Here is a 17,483-nt window from a genome sequence, read left to right as displayed (position 1 = left end):
TTGATTTCCTTTGGGATTGACGGGTTTGATCTCCTTGCCATCCAAAGGAGTTTCAAGAGCTTCTCCAGCACGACAATTTGAAAGCATCAATTCTTTGGTGCTCAGCCTTCTTTATGGTCCAACTCTCACATCCATGCATGACTACTAGAAAAACCATAGCTTTGACTAGATGGATCTTTGCCAGCAAAGTGATGTCTCTTGTTTTTAATATGCTGTCTATGTTGGTCATAGCTTTCCTTCAAGGAGCAAGCATCTTTGAATTTCATGGCTGCAGTCATCATCTGCAGAGATTTTGAGAAATTTTTTTTATTAAGAAAATAAAGTCTGTAACTGTTTCCAATTTTTTCCCCATCTATTTGTTGTGAAGTGATGGGACCAGATGCCATGATCTTAGATTTTTGAATATTGAGTTTTAAGCCAGTTTTTCACTCTCCTCTTTCACCTTCATTAAGAGGCTCTTTAATTCCTCTTTACTTTTTGCCATTAGGGTGGTGTCATCTGCGTAGCTGAGGTTATTATTTCTCCTGGCAATCTTGATTCCAATTTGTGAGTCTTCCAGCCCAGCATTTTGCCTGATGTACTCTGCATATAAGTTAAATAAGCAGAGTGATAGTATACAGCCTTAAGTTACTCCTTTCCCCATTTTGAACCAGTCCATTATTCCATGTCTGGTTCTAACTGTTGCTTCTTGACCTGCATACAGGTTTCTCAGGAGACAGGTAAGGTGGTCTGGTATTTACATCTCTCTAAGGATTTTCCACAATTTGTTGCCATCCATACAAAGTCTTTAGCTTAGTCAATGTAACAAATGTAGTTGTTTATTTTTTCATTCCCTTGCTTTTTTTTCTGATCCAATGGGCATTTTCAGTTTGATCTTTGGTTCCCTCTGCTTTTGTAAATCCCGCTCGTACATCTGAAAGGTTCACATACTGTTGAAGCCTAGCTTGAAGGATTTTGAGCATTACCTTGCTGGCTTGGCACAGTACTGCACGCATATTGTTCAGTTCAGTTCAGTTGCTCAGTCGTGTCTGACTCTGTGACCCCATGAACCGCAGCATGCCAGGCCTCCCTGTCCATCACCAACTCCCAGAGTTACCCAAACTCATGTCCATTAAATCTGTGGTGCCATCCAATCATCTCATCCTCTGTCGTCCCCTTCTCCTCCTGCCCTCAATCTTTCCCAGTATCAGGGTCTTTTCAAATAAGTCAGCTCTTTGCATCAGGTGGCCAAAGGATTAGAGTTTCGGCTTGAACATCAGTCCTTCCAATGAACACCCAGGATTGATCTCCTTTAGGATGGACTGGTTGGATCTCCCTGAAGTCCAAGGGACCCTCACAAGTATTCTACAACACCACAGTTCAAAAGCATCAATTCTTCGGCGCTCAGCTTTCTTTATAGTCCAACTCTCACATCCATACATGACTACTGGGAAAACCATAGCCTTGACTAGACAGACCTTTGTTGGCAAAGTAATGTCTCTACCTTTTAATATGCTGTCTAGATTGGTCATAACTTTCCTTCCAAGGCATACGTGTCTATTAATTTCATGGCTGCAGTCACCATCTGCAGTGATTTTGGAGCCCAGGAAAATAAAATCAGCCACTGTTTCCACTGTTTCCCCATCTATTTGCCATGAATTGATGGGACCAGATGCCATGATTTAGTTTTCTGAATGTTGAGCTTTAAGCCAACTTTTTCACTCTCCTCTTTCACTTTCATCAAGAGGCTCTTTAGTTCTTCTTCACTTTCTGCCATAAGGGTGGTGTCATCTGCATATCTCAGGTTATTGATGTTTCTCCTGGCAATCTTGATTCCAGCTTGTGCTTCCTCCAGCCCAGCATTTCTCATGATGTACTCTGCATATAAGTTAAATAAGCAGGTGACAATATACAGCCTTGATGTACTCCTTTTCCTATTTGGAACCAGTGTGTTGTTCTATGTCCAGTTATAACTGTTGCTTCCTGACCTGCATACAGGTTTCTCAAGAGGCAGGTCAGGTGGTCTGGTATTCCCATCTCTTTCAGAATTTTCCACAGTTTATTGTGATCCCCACAGTCAAAGCATATTGTTAGGTTCTCTAAATACTGGCTGACCACCTGATGGGGATGGGAAAGGAAACAGAGGATACTTGGGCTGATTTTGGCTGCTGGGCCTCCAGAAATTCTCCTTTTGTGGAGAACAGGTGTCATTCTCTCCAATTCCTTATGTTTTCCCAGATGAGCCTCCCTCTGCTGACACCCTCAGGGCTACCACTGTATCTTCTCAGAGCCTTTGTTCTCCCATCATCATTCTGTTGCCCAAATGGAGATCCAGGGACAATTTGCTAAATGTAATTGCTATGTGTGTGGTCCTCTGACCCTTGAGGTGGCTTGTTCTTCCTGAATCTTTTTTTTTTTTTTTGCCCTCTTTTGCCATCTGATAGAAACACTGACCATCTTCCACTCCTCTCTTACATCCAATTAGTCACCAGATCTTCTCTCTCTTAACTTCTGAAGATTTTTCTAATTCACTACTTTATCTCCGTGTCTACCACCATTACTTTACTTCATGTCATTGTTATCTTATAAGCAGTTTATTGCAGCAACCTCCTAACTTGTTTCTCTGCCTTGGTTCTAGCCCCTTCACACTGGAACTGCAGTGACTTTTCAGAGATGCACATTTGATTCTATCACTTCCTTTACTCATTGGAAAAGACTCTGATGCTGGGAGGGATTGGGGGCAGGAGGAGCAGGGGACGAGCGAGGATGAGATGGCTGGATGGCATCACTGACTCGATGGATGAGAGTCTGAGTGAACTCCGGGAGTTGGGGATGGACAGGGAGGCCTGGAGTGCTTTGATTCATGGGGTCGCAAAGAGTCGGACACGACTGAGCGACTGAACTGAACTGAACTGATTGCCCTGAAGATAAAGTTCAAAATCATTGGCAGGGGGACTCATGACCCTCAGTCTAATGCCTGCTTCTTCCCCAACCTCACTTCTCACCTTCTCTCCTTGTTCCTCTCCCCTGCTTCAGCCCCGCTCAGCTCTGTGTGCTTCCTCACACACTCCCTTCTCCCTCTGTGGGCCCTTTGAATCATACTTTAAATCATATTTGTTTTCCCCATACATTATGAGACAACACAGCCTTAAAGGGCAGGGATTATCCTTACACAAAATAAATACTTGAAAAATTATATACATGAACATTTAAGTGAGTTATTGATGTTTGGACTTCACTGCCCTCTGTGGATAACATTTGACATTTATTTAGTACTTACTATGTGCCAGACTATGTATGACTATGTTTAAGTTCTTTAAACATAAAAACTGAGTTTATTCTAAGGAGTAAGTACCATTAGATCTCTACAGACAAGGAGACTAAGGCACAAAGAGACAAAGCTACCCACCTAATATCATTCAGCTAGTAAGTGGTTGAACACAGATAGGACCTCAGGAAGTCCTGTACCACAATGTTCACTCTTAACCAATAACCCATTAATGTGGTCACAGAGTGTGTCATTGAGTCTTGGCTGTGTGAGAGCCAGATGGATCAACACTAAATGGGAGTAGACCCATGACAATGAGAGAAGAAAGTTCCCTTGACTTAAGCTGGAGACTTGGGGGAGGGGCTCAGCCGGGCAGGTGTGTGCTCAGTGCAATATGTCTGCAACCACAGTCACGTGCTCTCAGATAGTCTCGGACACAGAGTCCATTCACGAAGGTTTGAGTTGAGCACTTGCTGTTCCGTGTACTGAAGAAACCAAAAGTAGAGTCAGACACATATTTCGCAAGATACCCACAATTTAGTGAAACCGACTGCACCATGTGAACAACTATGTAAGCCACAGAAGACTATAGTTAACAGTGTAATGGAGAGAGGACAGCCCCACTTCTGTTAACTAATTCTCTTCATTTTCCTGAAGGCTTGTCCCATACCAGCTAGTACCCTGGTGAGCGTACAATGTGGGGTTGCTAGGTAGAAAAACGCTACGTGAAGCCAAGAGTAGAAATGTTAAATTCCCACCATCTTGGACTTGGTAAGCCCCAGAAAAATACTTGGAGTACCTAGATTAAGGGAACATGGAGGGTCCATAAGCCTTTTCTTTTGCTCTTTTCTATGTATTGGGGCTAAATGAATACCTAGTTCCTGGCTTAAACAGAGCCCTGGCATTTCAAGGTTTTCTGTAGGACATTTGGAAATGGTGCTTCTCTAGGGTGAGGACTGGGCTGCAGAGAGTGATGAGCTATTTCAGAACAGATGTCAACAGAGCCCTTCTCTCCATGCTGAGAATCATCAAACATATGCCCCACGCCTGCCAGGCAGTGACTGAGGCTCAGGCTCCAGAGCACAGAGACAATGAGCCGGCCTCCTGGGGGCTCTTCTGCTGGAAACAAATTAGCTCTGATGGACCAGTGGCCTCTGCTCACTCTTGGGAAATGTGGAGGTGGGATCCCAGGCCGGTGTGGAGTTTAATTAAGGATGGCAGCTGGCGGAGCAGGTCAGATGGCTCTGTACTTCATCTCACAAGTTGTTAGCTGCTTTTTGTTTTTCTCCACATATTCCCATTGTCCTCTTCTTTCCCTTGCTAGTGCCCACATGTTGTTCTCAGTGTTTTGGAGTGGTGTGTGACTTTATCCCCGAGTATGGAGAGTCCAGGCAGGACCACACTCTAGAGGTGGAAAAACTAAGCTTTGAGGAAAAGATGTAAAACTATGGGAGACACAGGGCTCCTGCAGGAGATGCTTCCTCTCCATGCTCACTGTCTTTCTGTAAATGTACCCATTGGTACCAGTAATTAAATAGCAACCATCTTGGGACCTTTACCTATTTTTAAACTTTAAACTTTTTATTTTGTATTGGGGTGTATATAGCCAATCCACCTTGGGACTTTTAATATCTGGGGGGAAAAGAAAAGTTTAACTGGAGCCTGCCTAGTGTCTGGTATCAGCTTGGAGGATGGTGGTGCTCGAGGAGAATTCCTATCTTTGTCCAAGCAAACCACACAAGGAGGGAAGAGAGCTGACTCAGAATCACACAATCTTGTATAAGGACAGAATCTCTAGCACTTGGAGCTGTGAAAGTTTGTGTCTTAAAGAGACTGGGATACAAGGGGTTCTTGTTGAAGTGAGCATGAATGTTGGGGTTATTCAGTTGATTAGCCCAAAATGCACCCCTTAAAGTACATTACACCCCTTAAAGTACCCCTTAAAGTACAGCTACACCTGCTGACATTCCTGAATAGAAAAAATTACAAATCACATCCTCTAGTGAAGTGAAGGAGGAAGGAAAAACACTCAAACCCTGGCTTTTTTGGCCTCCTATTCTGGGGACATGAGATCCAGATAGACCAAGAAGTGGTAGGGGAAAAAACCTCTGTAAAATCTTGTGAGATGGTATCCTCTTTGGGAAGACTGAGTCGGACAATATATGTTTATGGCATACGATCTTTATGGAAATGCTTTATCATATTATTGTCTGCCACTTGTAATGATGGGATATGTGCTCTAAAAACACTCCCTGAATGTGAAGCCTTGCCCTACATCACCAGCTGTCTGCTTGCTCCAGTCCCATACAAATGAGTTAATTACCTGCAGCAGGAACAAACCTTGAAAACAAAGCAAGAAGTGTGGAAAATAAAGGCTGTTGTCTCCTGGTGGTACAATTTCTCCTTGGTTATATCATGTTCATAAAGAGAACTGGGCAGTTTCCTATAATACCAGAATTCTAGGAAGTCTGGGTTTTTAGGATTTCTGACTGCAGAAACCCTGAATAGAAAAGTACGTAAGTGGCAAGTACTCAAAAGGTGAAGTCGCCCATGGGCCACTAGCCTTTGGGGTCGGATCGCCTGTACTTGGATCAACCTATACTTGGTGGTGGTGGTTTAGTCGCTCAGTTGTTTCTGACTCTTCATGACTCGTGGACTGTACCCCTCCAGGCTCCTCTGTCCGTGGGATGTTCTGGGCAAGATTACTGGAGGGAGTTGCCATTTCCTTCTCCAGGGGATCTTCCCGATCCAAAGATTGAACCCAATTCTCCACATGTTCTGCAGCGCAAGCAGATTCTTTACTGCTGAGCCACTGGGGAAGCCCACTCTGGGCTTGGCGCATGTTAAAACTTTACTAAAGGGAAAGAGTGAGCAAGTCCAACAAGAAGGATATCTTTGTTTTTGAGGGCATTGAGGTTGAGGAGGAGGAAGAAGGTACAAACACTTGGAAAGTGAGGAGAACTTAAAGATCGCTGATTCCATAATATTTATTTTATAAATGAAAATGTTGAAAAGCAGAGGGCTTGTCTCTGCTTTAGCAGCAGGTCTGTTTTAGCTTTTAAGCTGAAGGTTCATGAAAACAACGTTACCTGTCTCTGAGTGTTAGACATAGCTGTGGATGACTTCTGGCCCTCATTCCTCATTCCTGTTACTCTCATGGTGCCAATATTACAGGGGAAACAAAGGCTTGATGTGAAAGATGAATGTAAGCGGTATTCCCAAGGGAGATGGTGCTTCGTGGAACCAGGTGGTAAACTCCTAAAGAATAGTGATTTTGTTTGCATGTCTTTATATCTTTCTGAATACCAAGCGCTGTGTCTTACAGAAATTAAATACTTAAATATTTGCTGATTGAAAATATTCTAATTGTGGAAAAAATCTGCAGTGTTGTCAGCAGCAGGAATAGAATTGGATGTATGGATTTGAATCCAACTCATCCACGTGTAAGCCATCACCTTGGACAGATGACCTATGTTCTCTGTGTCTTAATTTCCTTTGCTGTAAGCTGAAATACTAATATCTATACATGAAATAGTTGTGTGGGTTAAAGGAAATCACTTAAAGCAAAGGACTTTAAATAGTATCTGGCCTAGAAAAGTACTCAATGAGCATTAGCTGTTACTACAGTCTACAGAGAAGGCTATCTTTGTTTTTGAGGAATGTTTGAGAATATCTGGTATTACCTGAGCAATGATGTAGAATGATTGCTGTAGGGGTCATCAATTCTTATAGTTTTGGACATTTCTTTGTTCAGAATTAAATGTATGTAGCTCCTTTTACACTGTGGTATCCAGATTTTCTGAACAAGTAAACGAATTCCCTATTTTGGTCACTATTGTTGAAAGCCACACTGTGGTCTTGTCTGCTTACAGATTGTTATGGATAAGATCCCAGTGACTTTCTTCCTTTGGTCCCACCCAGACATCGGGGTCATTCAGCCTTCCCTGCTTCAATAAGGCTGTATGTGTAGTGCTCTCGCATGGGTGCCCCCAGCCCTCACTCGAGTCGATCCCGACATCTTGGTCACTGTTCCCTTGAGACTTTGGGCTTTTCTTCTCGTCCTATTTTAGAATCCAGCTTGAAACTCATCTTAGCATGAACAAGAAAAGCCTGCCTTTGTACTCATCCATCCATCCATCAAATGTTACTTTGATTCGTAGGCTCTTTGCCCTTGAGATGTTACTGCGTGACTGACCAACATGAGTAGGTATCCTCACTCTGGTTTTGTTTCTACAGTACGTTCCTCCAGATCTCTGCGTCTGCAACTTTGTGCTGGAGCAGTCCCTCTCTGTCAGAGCCCTGCAGGAAATGCTTGCCAACACAGGTGAAAATGGCGGCGAAGGGGTGAGTACCTGAATTATGTCCTGGGAAGGGAGGGATTGGGACACACCATAGCCCAAAAGTACACACTTCATTTCATTCCTCCAGTTTTGAACTAGAACACCTTGGTTTTCCAGTTTCCTTGAATCCATCCTCCTATTCCTCTTATTCAGCAGCCCCACTTCCTTTGGGTTAACCAGCTTCCACCAGAAAATAGACTAGATCATCTTAATGCTGCCCAAGCGGGGCGTAGATCATTGAACCCATAATCCACCAGGATATATGGAGAGGCTGAAAGAGCCTAGGAAGGGGAGGGAGGGTTATCTGTTAGGCTGATTCTTTTTTCTTGGAAAAGTCTTATCAGAGATGTATGACTGTGCCAATGAAGCACAGCCAGATTACAGCCATTTGGAGAGGATTTCCTATAGAATTCAGAGTCATTGACACGTACCCAGATCTTCATGGCTTCACTCAGGATGAGCAAATACAGAGCTGTATTAAGTTTCTATTGTCAGTAAAATTGTTTCCAAGTCTTTAACTAAGGGATAATGGCCTTGCAAAGGTCTCCCAGGCAAGACATTGACCAGAGACTTCAGAATAATCTTTGACCCTTTCCCTAATGACTCACCTAGTTATATTCATTTATCATGTCAAATATTCTAACTCTATGGACTGAATATCTCACATGCAGGCACCACTCTCCTATGCCCCTTAGATACTGTGTTAGATGACTATCCTTTATCTTCTGGGTTATTACATCAGACTCACCACTCTGATTCCTTCTGTGCTTGACCTCACCTACAATTTTATTTTCCCTAAGCTGAAATAATGCTCTTTACAAAATATAGACCTAATCATCCCACTTTACCATTTAAAAATTGTCTTTCTGCCCATTATCGTGAGTGAAATCCCATATTCCTTAACTGGGCATAAAGAACTTCAGGATTTGGTGAGTCCTGCTCACCTTGCCTGTCCCATTTCTCACCACATCTTCCCAAACACTCAGTGATACAACCACATTGAATTCTTTTCCTCAAACATAACCATTCTCTTTGCCTCAGAATCATGTGTGTCAGTTCTTACCTCCATTTAGAACCCCCTTCTCCACCTCTCTCTCCCCTTATATGATCTTTACTTCTCTTTCAGGGAACAAGTCTACATATTAAGTCAACGGAGAAACCTATAAATTGACCCTGAAAGTCTAGGATAGATACCCTTGCTTGAGCGACAGTCAGTGAAGAGTTCTTACTACTGTGTACTATAATTACAAGTCTAATTCTTTATACTCTGTAGTGTGTGTAGGTAGGAATATTTACAGGACCTAGCACCGTTTATTATTTGACTTGAATGAACTCATATATAATGAAGTGTCTCATTGGTGGTAGAAGAGACAATATCTGTAGCCCCAAGAGAACCAATATTTAGATTTAGGTCATCTTTCAGCTCTTAATGTGATCTTACATAAATCTTTTAATCTCTTGGAACCATAGTGTTCTTATCTGTAAAATTAGGAAGTATAATTAATTTGCTAGGGTCCTTAACACCAATATTTGTGATTCTTCACTCTTTTGGTTTAGAATAATATGCTTTCATCAACCACGTGAAAATAGCTTTGCTTTGTTCCTTAGAGCATAAACACAGGTGAGATTTTGTTCTTTTCAAGTTTATCTCCCCCTGACATTGACCTCAGTACCCCCAACCTTTCTTCCTTAGGCACACACCCTCAAACATTTCCAACTCAGTGAAATAAATTACTTTTTAATTGCTCACTTTTCCTCTGAGATAATTAACTCATGATTTATAGACATCTTTGGTGAGGAAGACCTGGTTGATTTGGAATATCACCACTTTCAGTGTCAGCCAAGATCAGCTAGACCCTGCAAACATATGGCCCCAGAATAGAAACTGGGAAGATAGAAGCTATTTTAACTGGACAATTACCTCATGGGCATTCTCTTATCTTGTTTGTTCACAAATTGCATTTCAAAGGACTTCTTTTTCTTTACCATCAACTTTGTGTAATTCAGAGAATCCTGCAGGTGGACTTTTAAGTCAAATGAAAAGTTCTGGTTATAATCTTTGCTCTTCTTTGTTGCCAGGAACTTAATTAATAGTCTTGTCCTGGTGTGTCTTTTGAAAAAGAATAACTAATTCATTTTCCGTATAGAATAGAAAGACCAGTTTAATAAGATCAAATGCATAGTTTTGGAATATATGTCTAATTATAATATACCTATAATTACCTATAATATACCTATAATTACCATCCATGTTCTAGCAAAAGTTTACTCTATGTAGTTATATACTTCAAGGACCATCTTTAATTCACAATATTTAAAGACAAATAGGTTAAGTCTTATTGGAGGATCCAGTCTGTTTGAAAACTCTAGTCTAAAATAAACAATCCATGACATTTTTATGGTTAAATAGTCATTGGATAACAATCACCATATTGAGTCAGACTCTAAAATTTCCGATGTGCTGTATTGCCATTTTGTGCTATTTTACCAAAGAAAAGAGCAAGCTAATAGTTATTTCCCATCCTGATATATTACTTCTTTGTAATTAATAACTGGAGATCTTAGAGCTAGAAAGAAGAGACTTGAAAAGAGAGCTGGAGCACAGATAGGAGAGGGTACTGTCTTTAAATGATTTAGATTTTATTATTTGTTGGTGGCTCCACTAGTTACCCGAACAGCAGCTTCAGTTGCTAGAACCCTCTTGGAACTCTCTCACAATTCCATCTGGGCTCTCAATCTTTATTATGAAGAATAATATTTTTCATATAACCTCTTGAGTCTGAATGTTTTGCTTTTCTAAAGTGATTGCTGTGTGCACTTACTATTAGTACTTAATTTGATTTGAAATGATAATATTCAGCAGGGGAGAAAAAGAAAAAAGAAAAATCAAGGAACTAAGTTAACGCAACAGACCATAATGATTCTCTGGGGAGCCAAGGGATATTTGAGTGGGTTGACACCTCCTCTGCATGCCAGTCCATTCTGTTTGGAAAGAGACATTCACTGCTTTTAAATGGATATTACTTACACTAATGATCATCGCTACCACCAGACGGGATGCTTTGAAGAGTGTCATTTTTCCTCCTGGGCATAAATTGGTCTTTGTGTGTCTGTTCACTGCTGCACAGCAATTGGACTTTTTAAAAATAACAAATATTGGTTATTTCTTTATTCATATGATGAGCATACAGAAGTCTTTCTTCAGGGATTGGTGGTTCTGCAGCAATTCTTTTCAGTAACAAAGAAAACAGAGGTGTCTACCTTGGTTTAACAACAGAGGGTTTATTATTGAAACATCCTTAGCTATAGCCAGTAGCACCTGGGACTCAGCTTTATGTTGAAAAGGAAACTGAATGATGAGAAGGCCCCAGGGGGCAGAGGATGTCAGTGCCCCTCAGAGCCCACCCTCGCTAAGCTCATCCTTGGGTCACTTTACCTCTGGTTAAATCCTGTCTGATGTTATTCTGGGGAATATTACCAAGAGATGAATGCTTGGCACTGTGGCCAATTAAATAGCTGGACTTTGATGTAAAATCCCTGCATACAAATATAATATATTTTTACATTAATGGAACCTGCAGTGTACGAGGTACCCAGCCATCTTCAGCAGGACAGGGAACTAAAAAGGATGTCACCATCTCCCTCTGAGTCCTCAGTCTTCAGCATCCTATAGCAATGACCCTGAACTCAAAACTAGCAACATGTGCAGTGAGAGAAGCTCCATTTTTGGAGTCAGGTAGATGTGTTTTGAGTCCAAGCTGTACAGGAGCAAGTGACTTCTAAGACAAATTGCTTCCCCTTTCCGTACCTAACTTTCCACACCTTCAAAATGCAACCTCCCTCATAGGATCAGGTGAGAATTACATAAGTGTTGACAAGCGCCTATGGGTATGGAAATGAATATTGGTTCCTCTTTTCATCTCTCGTCTGCTTCCTCCAGTCACAGATCCTTCAGGCATATTCAAATGCCTCAAAGGAAGGATTCCCATGCTATATGACCAGGTGCATGTTAACTCGAGGGCCATATAACTACAAATGAGTTTTGACATGAATGAATATAATGCTTCTAAAAATGGAAGACCTTGATTAACACAGTTACCAGCTGCACTCCTGATAAGGGCTCAGGTTTTCTCTAAAAGTTGACTTAATCACTGTCAGACTTTCACTACTTAAAACCGGGAGATGCAATATATATAAAAAGAATGAATGTTATGGTTGTATAAGATCATGCTAGATTTCAGATTCTAAAATCTCTAGAATGCAAATACACAATCAGCCTTTTAAACTTGATTGGGAGATGTGACCTGGAAAGATACTGTTTCTGTAAGAACCTCTCTCACAGATAAACTCACTGTGAGGGGGTCTTCTAATTCCCCGTATTACTTATGAGGGAAATTAACACTGAATATGCATCAGAAGGACTGAGGCTGAAGCTGAAGCTCCAATACTTTGGCCACCTGATGCAAAGAGCTGACTCATTGGAAAAGACCCTGATGCTGGGAAAGACTGAGGGAAGGAGGAGAGGGGCCAACAAGGGTGAGATGATTGGATGGCATCCTTGACTGAATGGATGTGAGTCTGAGCAAACTCCAGGAGTCAGTGAAGGACAGGGAAGCTGGTGTGCTGCAGTTCATGGATCGCAAAGAATCAGACACGACTTAGCAACTGAGCAACACTTAATTATGAGACGGTCCCTTTAACACTAAGGAGCTTCAGACTCCTTTCACTTGGCCCTGTCTTGGAGCAGGGAGTACTACACACAGCACAGTTGCTCAAGAAATGCACACATGTGGCGGTACATTTGCCATGCTCAGGAATGACGTGTACATGCTTGCTGAGAAGCTGGAGGTTGCCTCCTGCCCTTGTGAGACCTTGTAAACAGCCAAGGAGGCATAATCTTACATGCTGCTGTATTCACATAGATTTTATTTAAAGTATGTGTCGTGAGATACATTGTAGCCAAGTTCAAAGCATTCATCCTTCTTATAAAGCCACAGAAAATCTAGTCACAGAAAGGTGACAGCATCATTAAGAAAAGAATCTGCCAAAGATGCACCTCCCCTGACGTGGTTAGGTAATGAACAAATCAAAACAGATGCTGAGGAGGGTGACGAGAGGCCTGTTGTCTAAAGTTTGGATTCTGGCTGTGCCCAGATTTAAGACATCTTGTGGGAACTTCCAGAATGAAGAAGGCCAGTCAGAGCCTTACCTCCTTATTCCTGGGGCCCCGAGATCCCTCGCCCCCGTCATCTGTATATTACAGAAGAGGAGGGACAGCCCCCATCAACCAGAGGTCACTTCTCAGTTTTCTGAGGCTTTTGTCTTTCCTCCGTAATTGTCAGAAAACAGCCGGAGTGAGAACTTACTTTGATGTGTGTGTGGGGAAGGGAACAAGACTGAGGGGGGGAATCATGTACACAATTCTAAATAAACTTCATCCCCATTGCCATTGGTTTTTTTTCTTTTTGTTTTTGCATGTTTCTTATATATATTTTTTTATTTTTAGTTTTTTATTTTTTAAATTTTAAAATCTTTAATTCTTACATGCGTTCCCAAACATGAACCCCCCCTCCCACCTCCCTCCCCATAACATCTCTCTGCCATTGTTTAAAAGAAAGAAATCGTTTGATGAGTCAAATCTAACAGGAGGTGTTAGTTGCACCTTTAAAATAGGACACAGATTTTAAAATAGGACAAAGATTTTCTTTGGAGAAAAAATACAAAGACACCTCTGCCTGTTTTGGGATGTCAATCCCAGAACTTGCCCATATATGCCCTTACAGTGGGGGTAGTCAGAATGTGCCAGAATCACCACATTAGGTTTCCAAGTCTGGACTTCCTTTGTACTAGGTGGTAAGACGCCACTGCATCAAGCTCTCCAAGTACCTCCTCGGTGCTCCCACTCAGGACCTCCCCTCTTTGGTGCCAGCGCCTGTCAGGTTGCTCATGCTGGGGATGTTACCCATGCCTGCCTGCTGCCTAACTGGGAAGATCCAGATACCACTTAAATTATTGTTTAACCTCATCCTGCTTTTTGTTTTGAAAGGGAGAAAAATAACATGCTGATTTCGGATGCTTCCACTTCTTTTTTAACCTATGGCTGGTCATCCACACCCACTGTTAAAAAAAAAAAAAAAAAACTACTTTTGTATTAACAGAATCACCAAACCTGTTTGGTGAAATCACTCTTATATGCAAAAGCTTGAGTTTATATATCAAAACCTCCTCTTTACAGTCTGCTCCATGTTAGAGTTTGCTCACATTTGCTAATAGCAGACTGTTCTGGTGACAAAGCTGTGTCGGTGGTTTAGCCCTAGAACTGCCACCTCCTGGAGTTTTGCATGTTAAGTCGCTTCAGTCTTGTCCAACTCTGCAACCTATGGACTGTAACCTGCCAGGTCACTCTGTCCATGGGATTCTCCAGGCAAGAATACTGGAGTGGGTTGCCATGCCCTCCTTCAGGGATCTTCCCTACCCAGGGATCAAACCTGTGTCTCTTATGCCTCTTGCATTGGCAGGCAGATGCTTTACCACTAGCGTGAGCTGGGAAGCCCTCCACTGACAAGGGCACATCACTAATTAGTTCTGTAAACACTAACTTGTTTGTATTAGTCGTTATTCTAGAGACCCTGGCTCCCATAATATTAGGTAGATGGATAAATGATTTTATTCTCTTTCTGCTTTGTTGTGAACAGAGAGAATTTTTCAAATTCCATCCATAACAGCAACCCTAAAGCTCTAAGTGATGACAACATGGTTTTAATTTTTTTGAGACATGAATAGCCTATAAATCTTCTTATGGAAGAATATGAGAGGTATTCTGTAGTTTTGACAGAATTTCTTTCTTCAAGAGCCAGATATTATTTTCAGAAATTATACAATAATGAAAGATCTCCAAACTAAGGTTTTTAATGTATTTTTTTACAGACCAAACTGTCATCACACTGTGTCCCTTGTCTTCTTTCTTTCCCCTCCTTACTGTTCTCTCATTATGTTATCTTATAATTTTATGCTGATATAATGGATTTAAATGTTTCTCTGATAAGCTAATACTAATGAAAATGTGCACAAGTAACTTATCTTGTTGAGCTGGCCTTTTGATAACATGATATCATTAAAATTTGCCATCTGGGAGACTTTACTTCATGGTAAGAAAACTCCTCTTTGGTAAAAGAAAAAGTCTAATTGGTTGCTTGCAATATTTCTAAGAAAAAGAAATTCCAAATTTTCTGATGTATGGTACTGACCTTTGTCCTTGGGTGGATTTTCTTACATAAATATAATTACAAAAAAAAAAAACTGCTACAGACAAATTTAGGCTACAGCATGTAGCTTGTTTGCCAGTTTCTTGATGACATCAGCATGGTACTGGAAAGGTAAAATCAAACGTTTACATCTAATGCTGCTGCTTCCTCCTAGCTAAAATCACAAAATACTCACTAGGTCGGAATTTTATTCCCATTGGGGTTTTTGCTCTTCTAAGTATCAGCAGATTCCTCAGATGACTTGAACGCTTTCAGCAGGACTGGTCCACACTCAAATATACATTGACCGTCTTGTGTTTGATTTTGCTAGCTCAGTGGCCTCTTGGAATGGGTATGTTGTTCACTCCTTTCCTGTGTGTGTCTCTGCATGGACAGCTGACTCTAGCTGTATTTGTAATGAGCTAGGCTTCTCACTTGTGAGTGTTCAAGGCCGTTTCCATCCTCTGTGCCTCTGCAATTGAAAAAAGCACCGCACACCTCAATCTGGTGGAATTAGAGGTGCCTGCACACTTAGAAATTTGTTGCTAAGAAACTTGTTAAACTGCTGCTCTGAAATTACAAGGACGGCCTGCCTGTAGACTCATTTTTTCCTTTTCCTTCAAGATATTGAAGTTCTGGTCAGTCACTCAGTCGTGTCCGACTCTTTGCAACCCCATGAATTGTAGCACACCAGGCGTCCCTGTCCATCACCAACTCCCGAAAATTGTTTCTAAAGTCTTTTTCCCTCTGACTATGGTCTAGATGGCCTGTGGCCATACGGTTCAAGTTGATAAGGTGACAGAAGTGTGCAGCCTTGCCTTATTCCAAGCTTCTCGGTGCTTCAGACTCACCTAGTCTATTATGCAAGTCCAGCTCTGCTCCTCTGGAAAGCTGGAATTCATAATAAAAATGGAAAAAGCTAGTTGGATATTTCCCCATTTTTCATGCAGCATCCCCAAAGTGAACCAGCAGAAGAATCAAATGTTAATTTCAACAGTTAAGAATAACCATTAAAGTTAACTAGCTTTTTACATTTATTCATATCCGGAGTAGAAGCATTTTAAAGTAAAGAGGCCACAGAATTAATTTTTAAAGCTCCAGACTCTATCCAATCTACTTCTTTATGAATATAATGTTTCAGCTTTATTGGAATAGCTTTTTCTTCAGCGGATTTTTTTTTTTTCATTCTGAAGTCAGTACCGCCTGCTTAGAGTAAATATGTCTATGTCATCTTGGGGTTATTTTGCTAATGTTACATCAGCTTGGCTGATGTTACATAAACCCTGAAATTCCTCTTATTGTTGCTGTGGACATTCAAATGCTCTGGGAGTATAGTCATGTCATAATGACCTAAGTTGTCTAAGAAAGCTTGAGCTTCTTTCCCAAGGCTAGATGTAGTTTTCAGTGATTGTGTATGTTTGTGTGTGTGTGTGTGTGTGTGTGTGTGTGTGTGTGTGCTCTTAACATTTTAATTGCAAAAAAACAAAACATCTTCATTAAAATTTCTTAGAGGAGTGAGGAAGGATTGGAGTACTTTCTCTGGAACATACTAAGAGGTAAATAGTTGTATTCTTACATGAGATATTTTGAAGAGAAATTTGCTGAACTTAAAATAACTATTTGAAGGGTCAGAGATGAATTTCAGCTACATTTTTAGGAATTTGATTTAATCCTAAATTGTGGAATAGTTGAATTAGGGGAAATCTTTCAAGAGACTTGCTTACCTTTTAAAAATGAAGCACATTGGAAATTCAAGAAATCCTGGGAGAATCGAAACCTTTCAGGTGATTTATTAGACTTTCCTTTGATTGTGAAATTTACTTTCATAACTACCAGGGTTTAAATTATATTTTTGTTGGGAAAATTGAATGAACTAGAAGAAAAGACCTCTTATTTATTTTCATTTCATGAAAGTTTAATGTTAACACCTATTTGCAAATTCTAGTAAAGAAAAATTTACTTGGTACCAGAGAAACCCTGGTCTCAACTGGTGCTTTAATCCTCACTGGAGTAAAAACCATGTAGCCAGTGTCCCAATGCTATGATTACTAATATTTGGTTTTCAAATGGAAGGATCTTGAATGACTAAATGGAATCAATGGAAAGAAAGCAAGAATAAGAACAAGGTTTTGGGAGTTTGTGGGATAAAAGTATTCCTGCTCTGTACAAGAAGAAGAGGAAAGCTAATGGAAGGATGTATCTTTTTACCTGGCATCTCCTGTAGCTGAGACTTAGGCTGGTACTGAGAGGGAGAAGGGAGTGCCTGAGCCTTGTTCCTCAGTCCAGAGATATTGCTCTGATGGGAGGGAGGAAAGTGCAGGACTAGAAGGGGCTGGGCATTCTGGCCCAGGCATTGCTGCTCTCTGGGCCTTGTTCTGTCCCTTTGCAAAATGGGGCTTCTGAACTACATTATTGACTCCTGAGCATCTTTAGACTCTTCCAAGACAAATGTCTATCCATGAGGAAGAATTTGCAAGTCATCAGGGAAATTTGGAAATAAAGACAATATATGAATTGTTTCATTAAGCGAAGTTTATAAATGGAAAGGTCTGCCTTTCTTATTTTCTGTGATTGTGGCCTTTTTAAAAAATGGTTTATTTTTTATACCATTTAAACTTTTATACTCCATTTACAGCTACAATAGAAAACACT

At 41.0% G+C, this 17,483-nt stretch overlaps 1 protein-coding gene across 9 annotated transcripts in view; it reads left to right on the top strand.

Moving 5' to 3' along the window:
- Nucleotides 1–17,483, top strand: part of RYR3 (ryanodine receptor 3) — a 575,944-nt gene that overhangs the window by 208,718 nt on the left and 349,743 nt on the right. For all 9 annotated transcript variants that reach the window (XM_069595972.1, XM_069595974.1, XM_069595971.1 and 6 more), the window contains exon 3: nt 7,484–7,591. In XM_069595972.1, coding sequence (XP_069452073.1) covers nt 7,484–7,591 — 108 coding nt within the window. The remainder of the gene's footprint in view (nt 1–7,483; nt 7,592–17,483) is intronic.

The sequence above is a fragment of the Ovis canadensis genome, chromosome 7, assembly GCF_042477335.2.
Source record: "Ovis canadensis isolate MfBH-ARS-UI-01 breed Bighorn chromosome 7, ARS-UI_OviCan_v2, whole genome shotgun sequence".
In the NCBI taxonomy this organism is placed as follows: Eukaryota; Metazoa; Chordata; class Mammalia; order Artiodactyla; family Bovidae; genus Ovis; species Ovis canadensis.
Note: the sequence above shows the minus strand (reverse complement) of the source record. Positions and strands in the feature narration are given on the sequence as shown.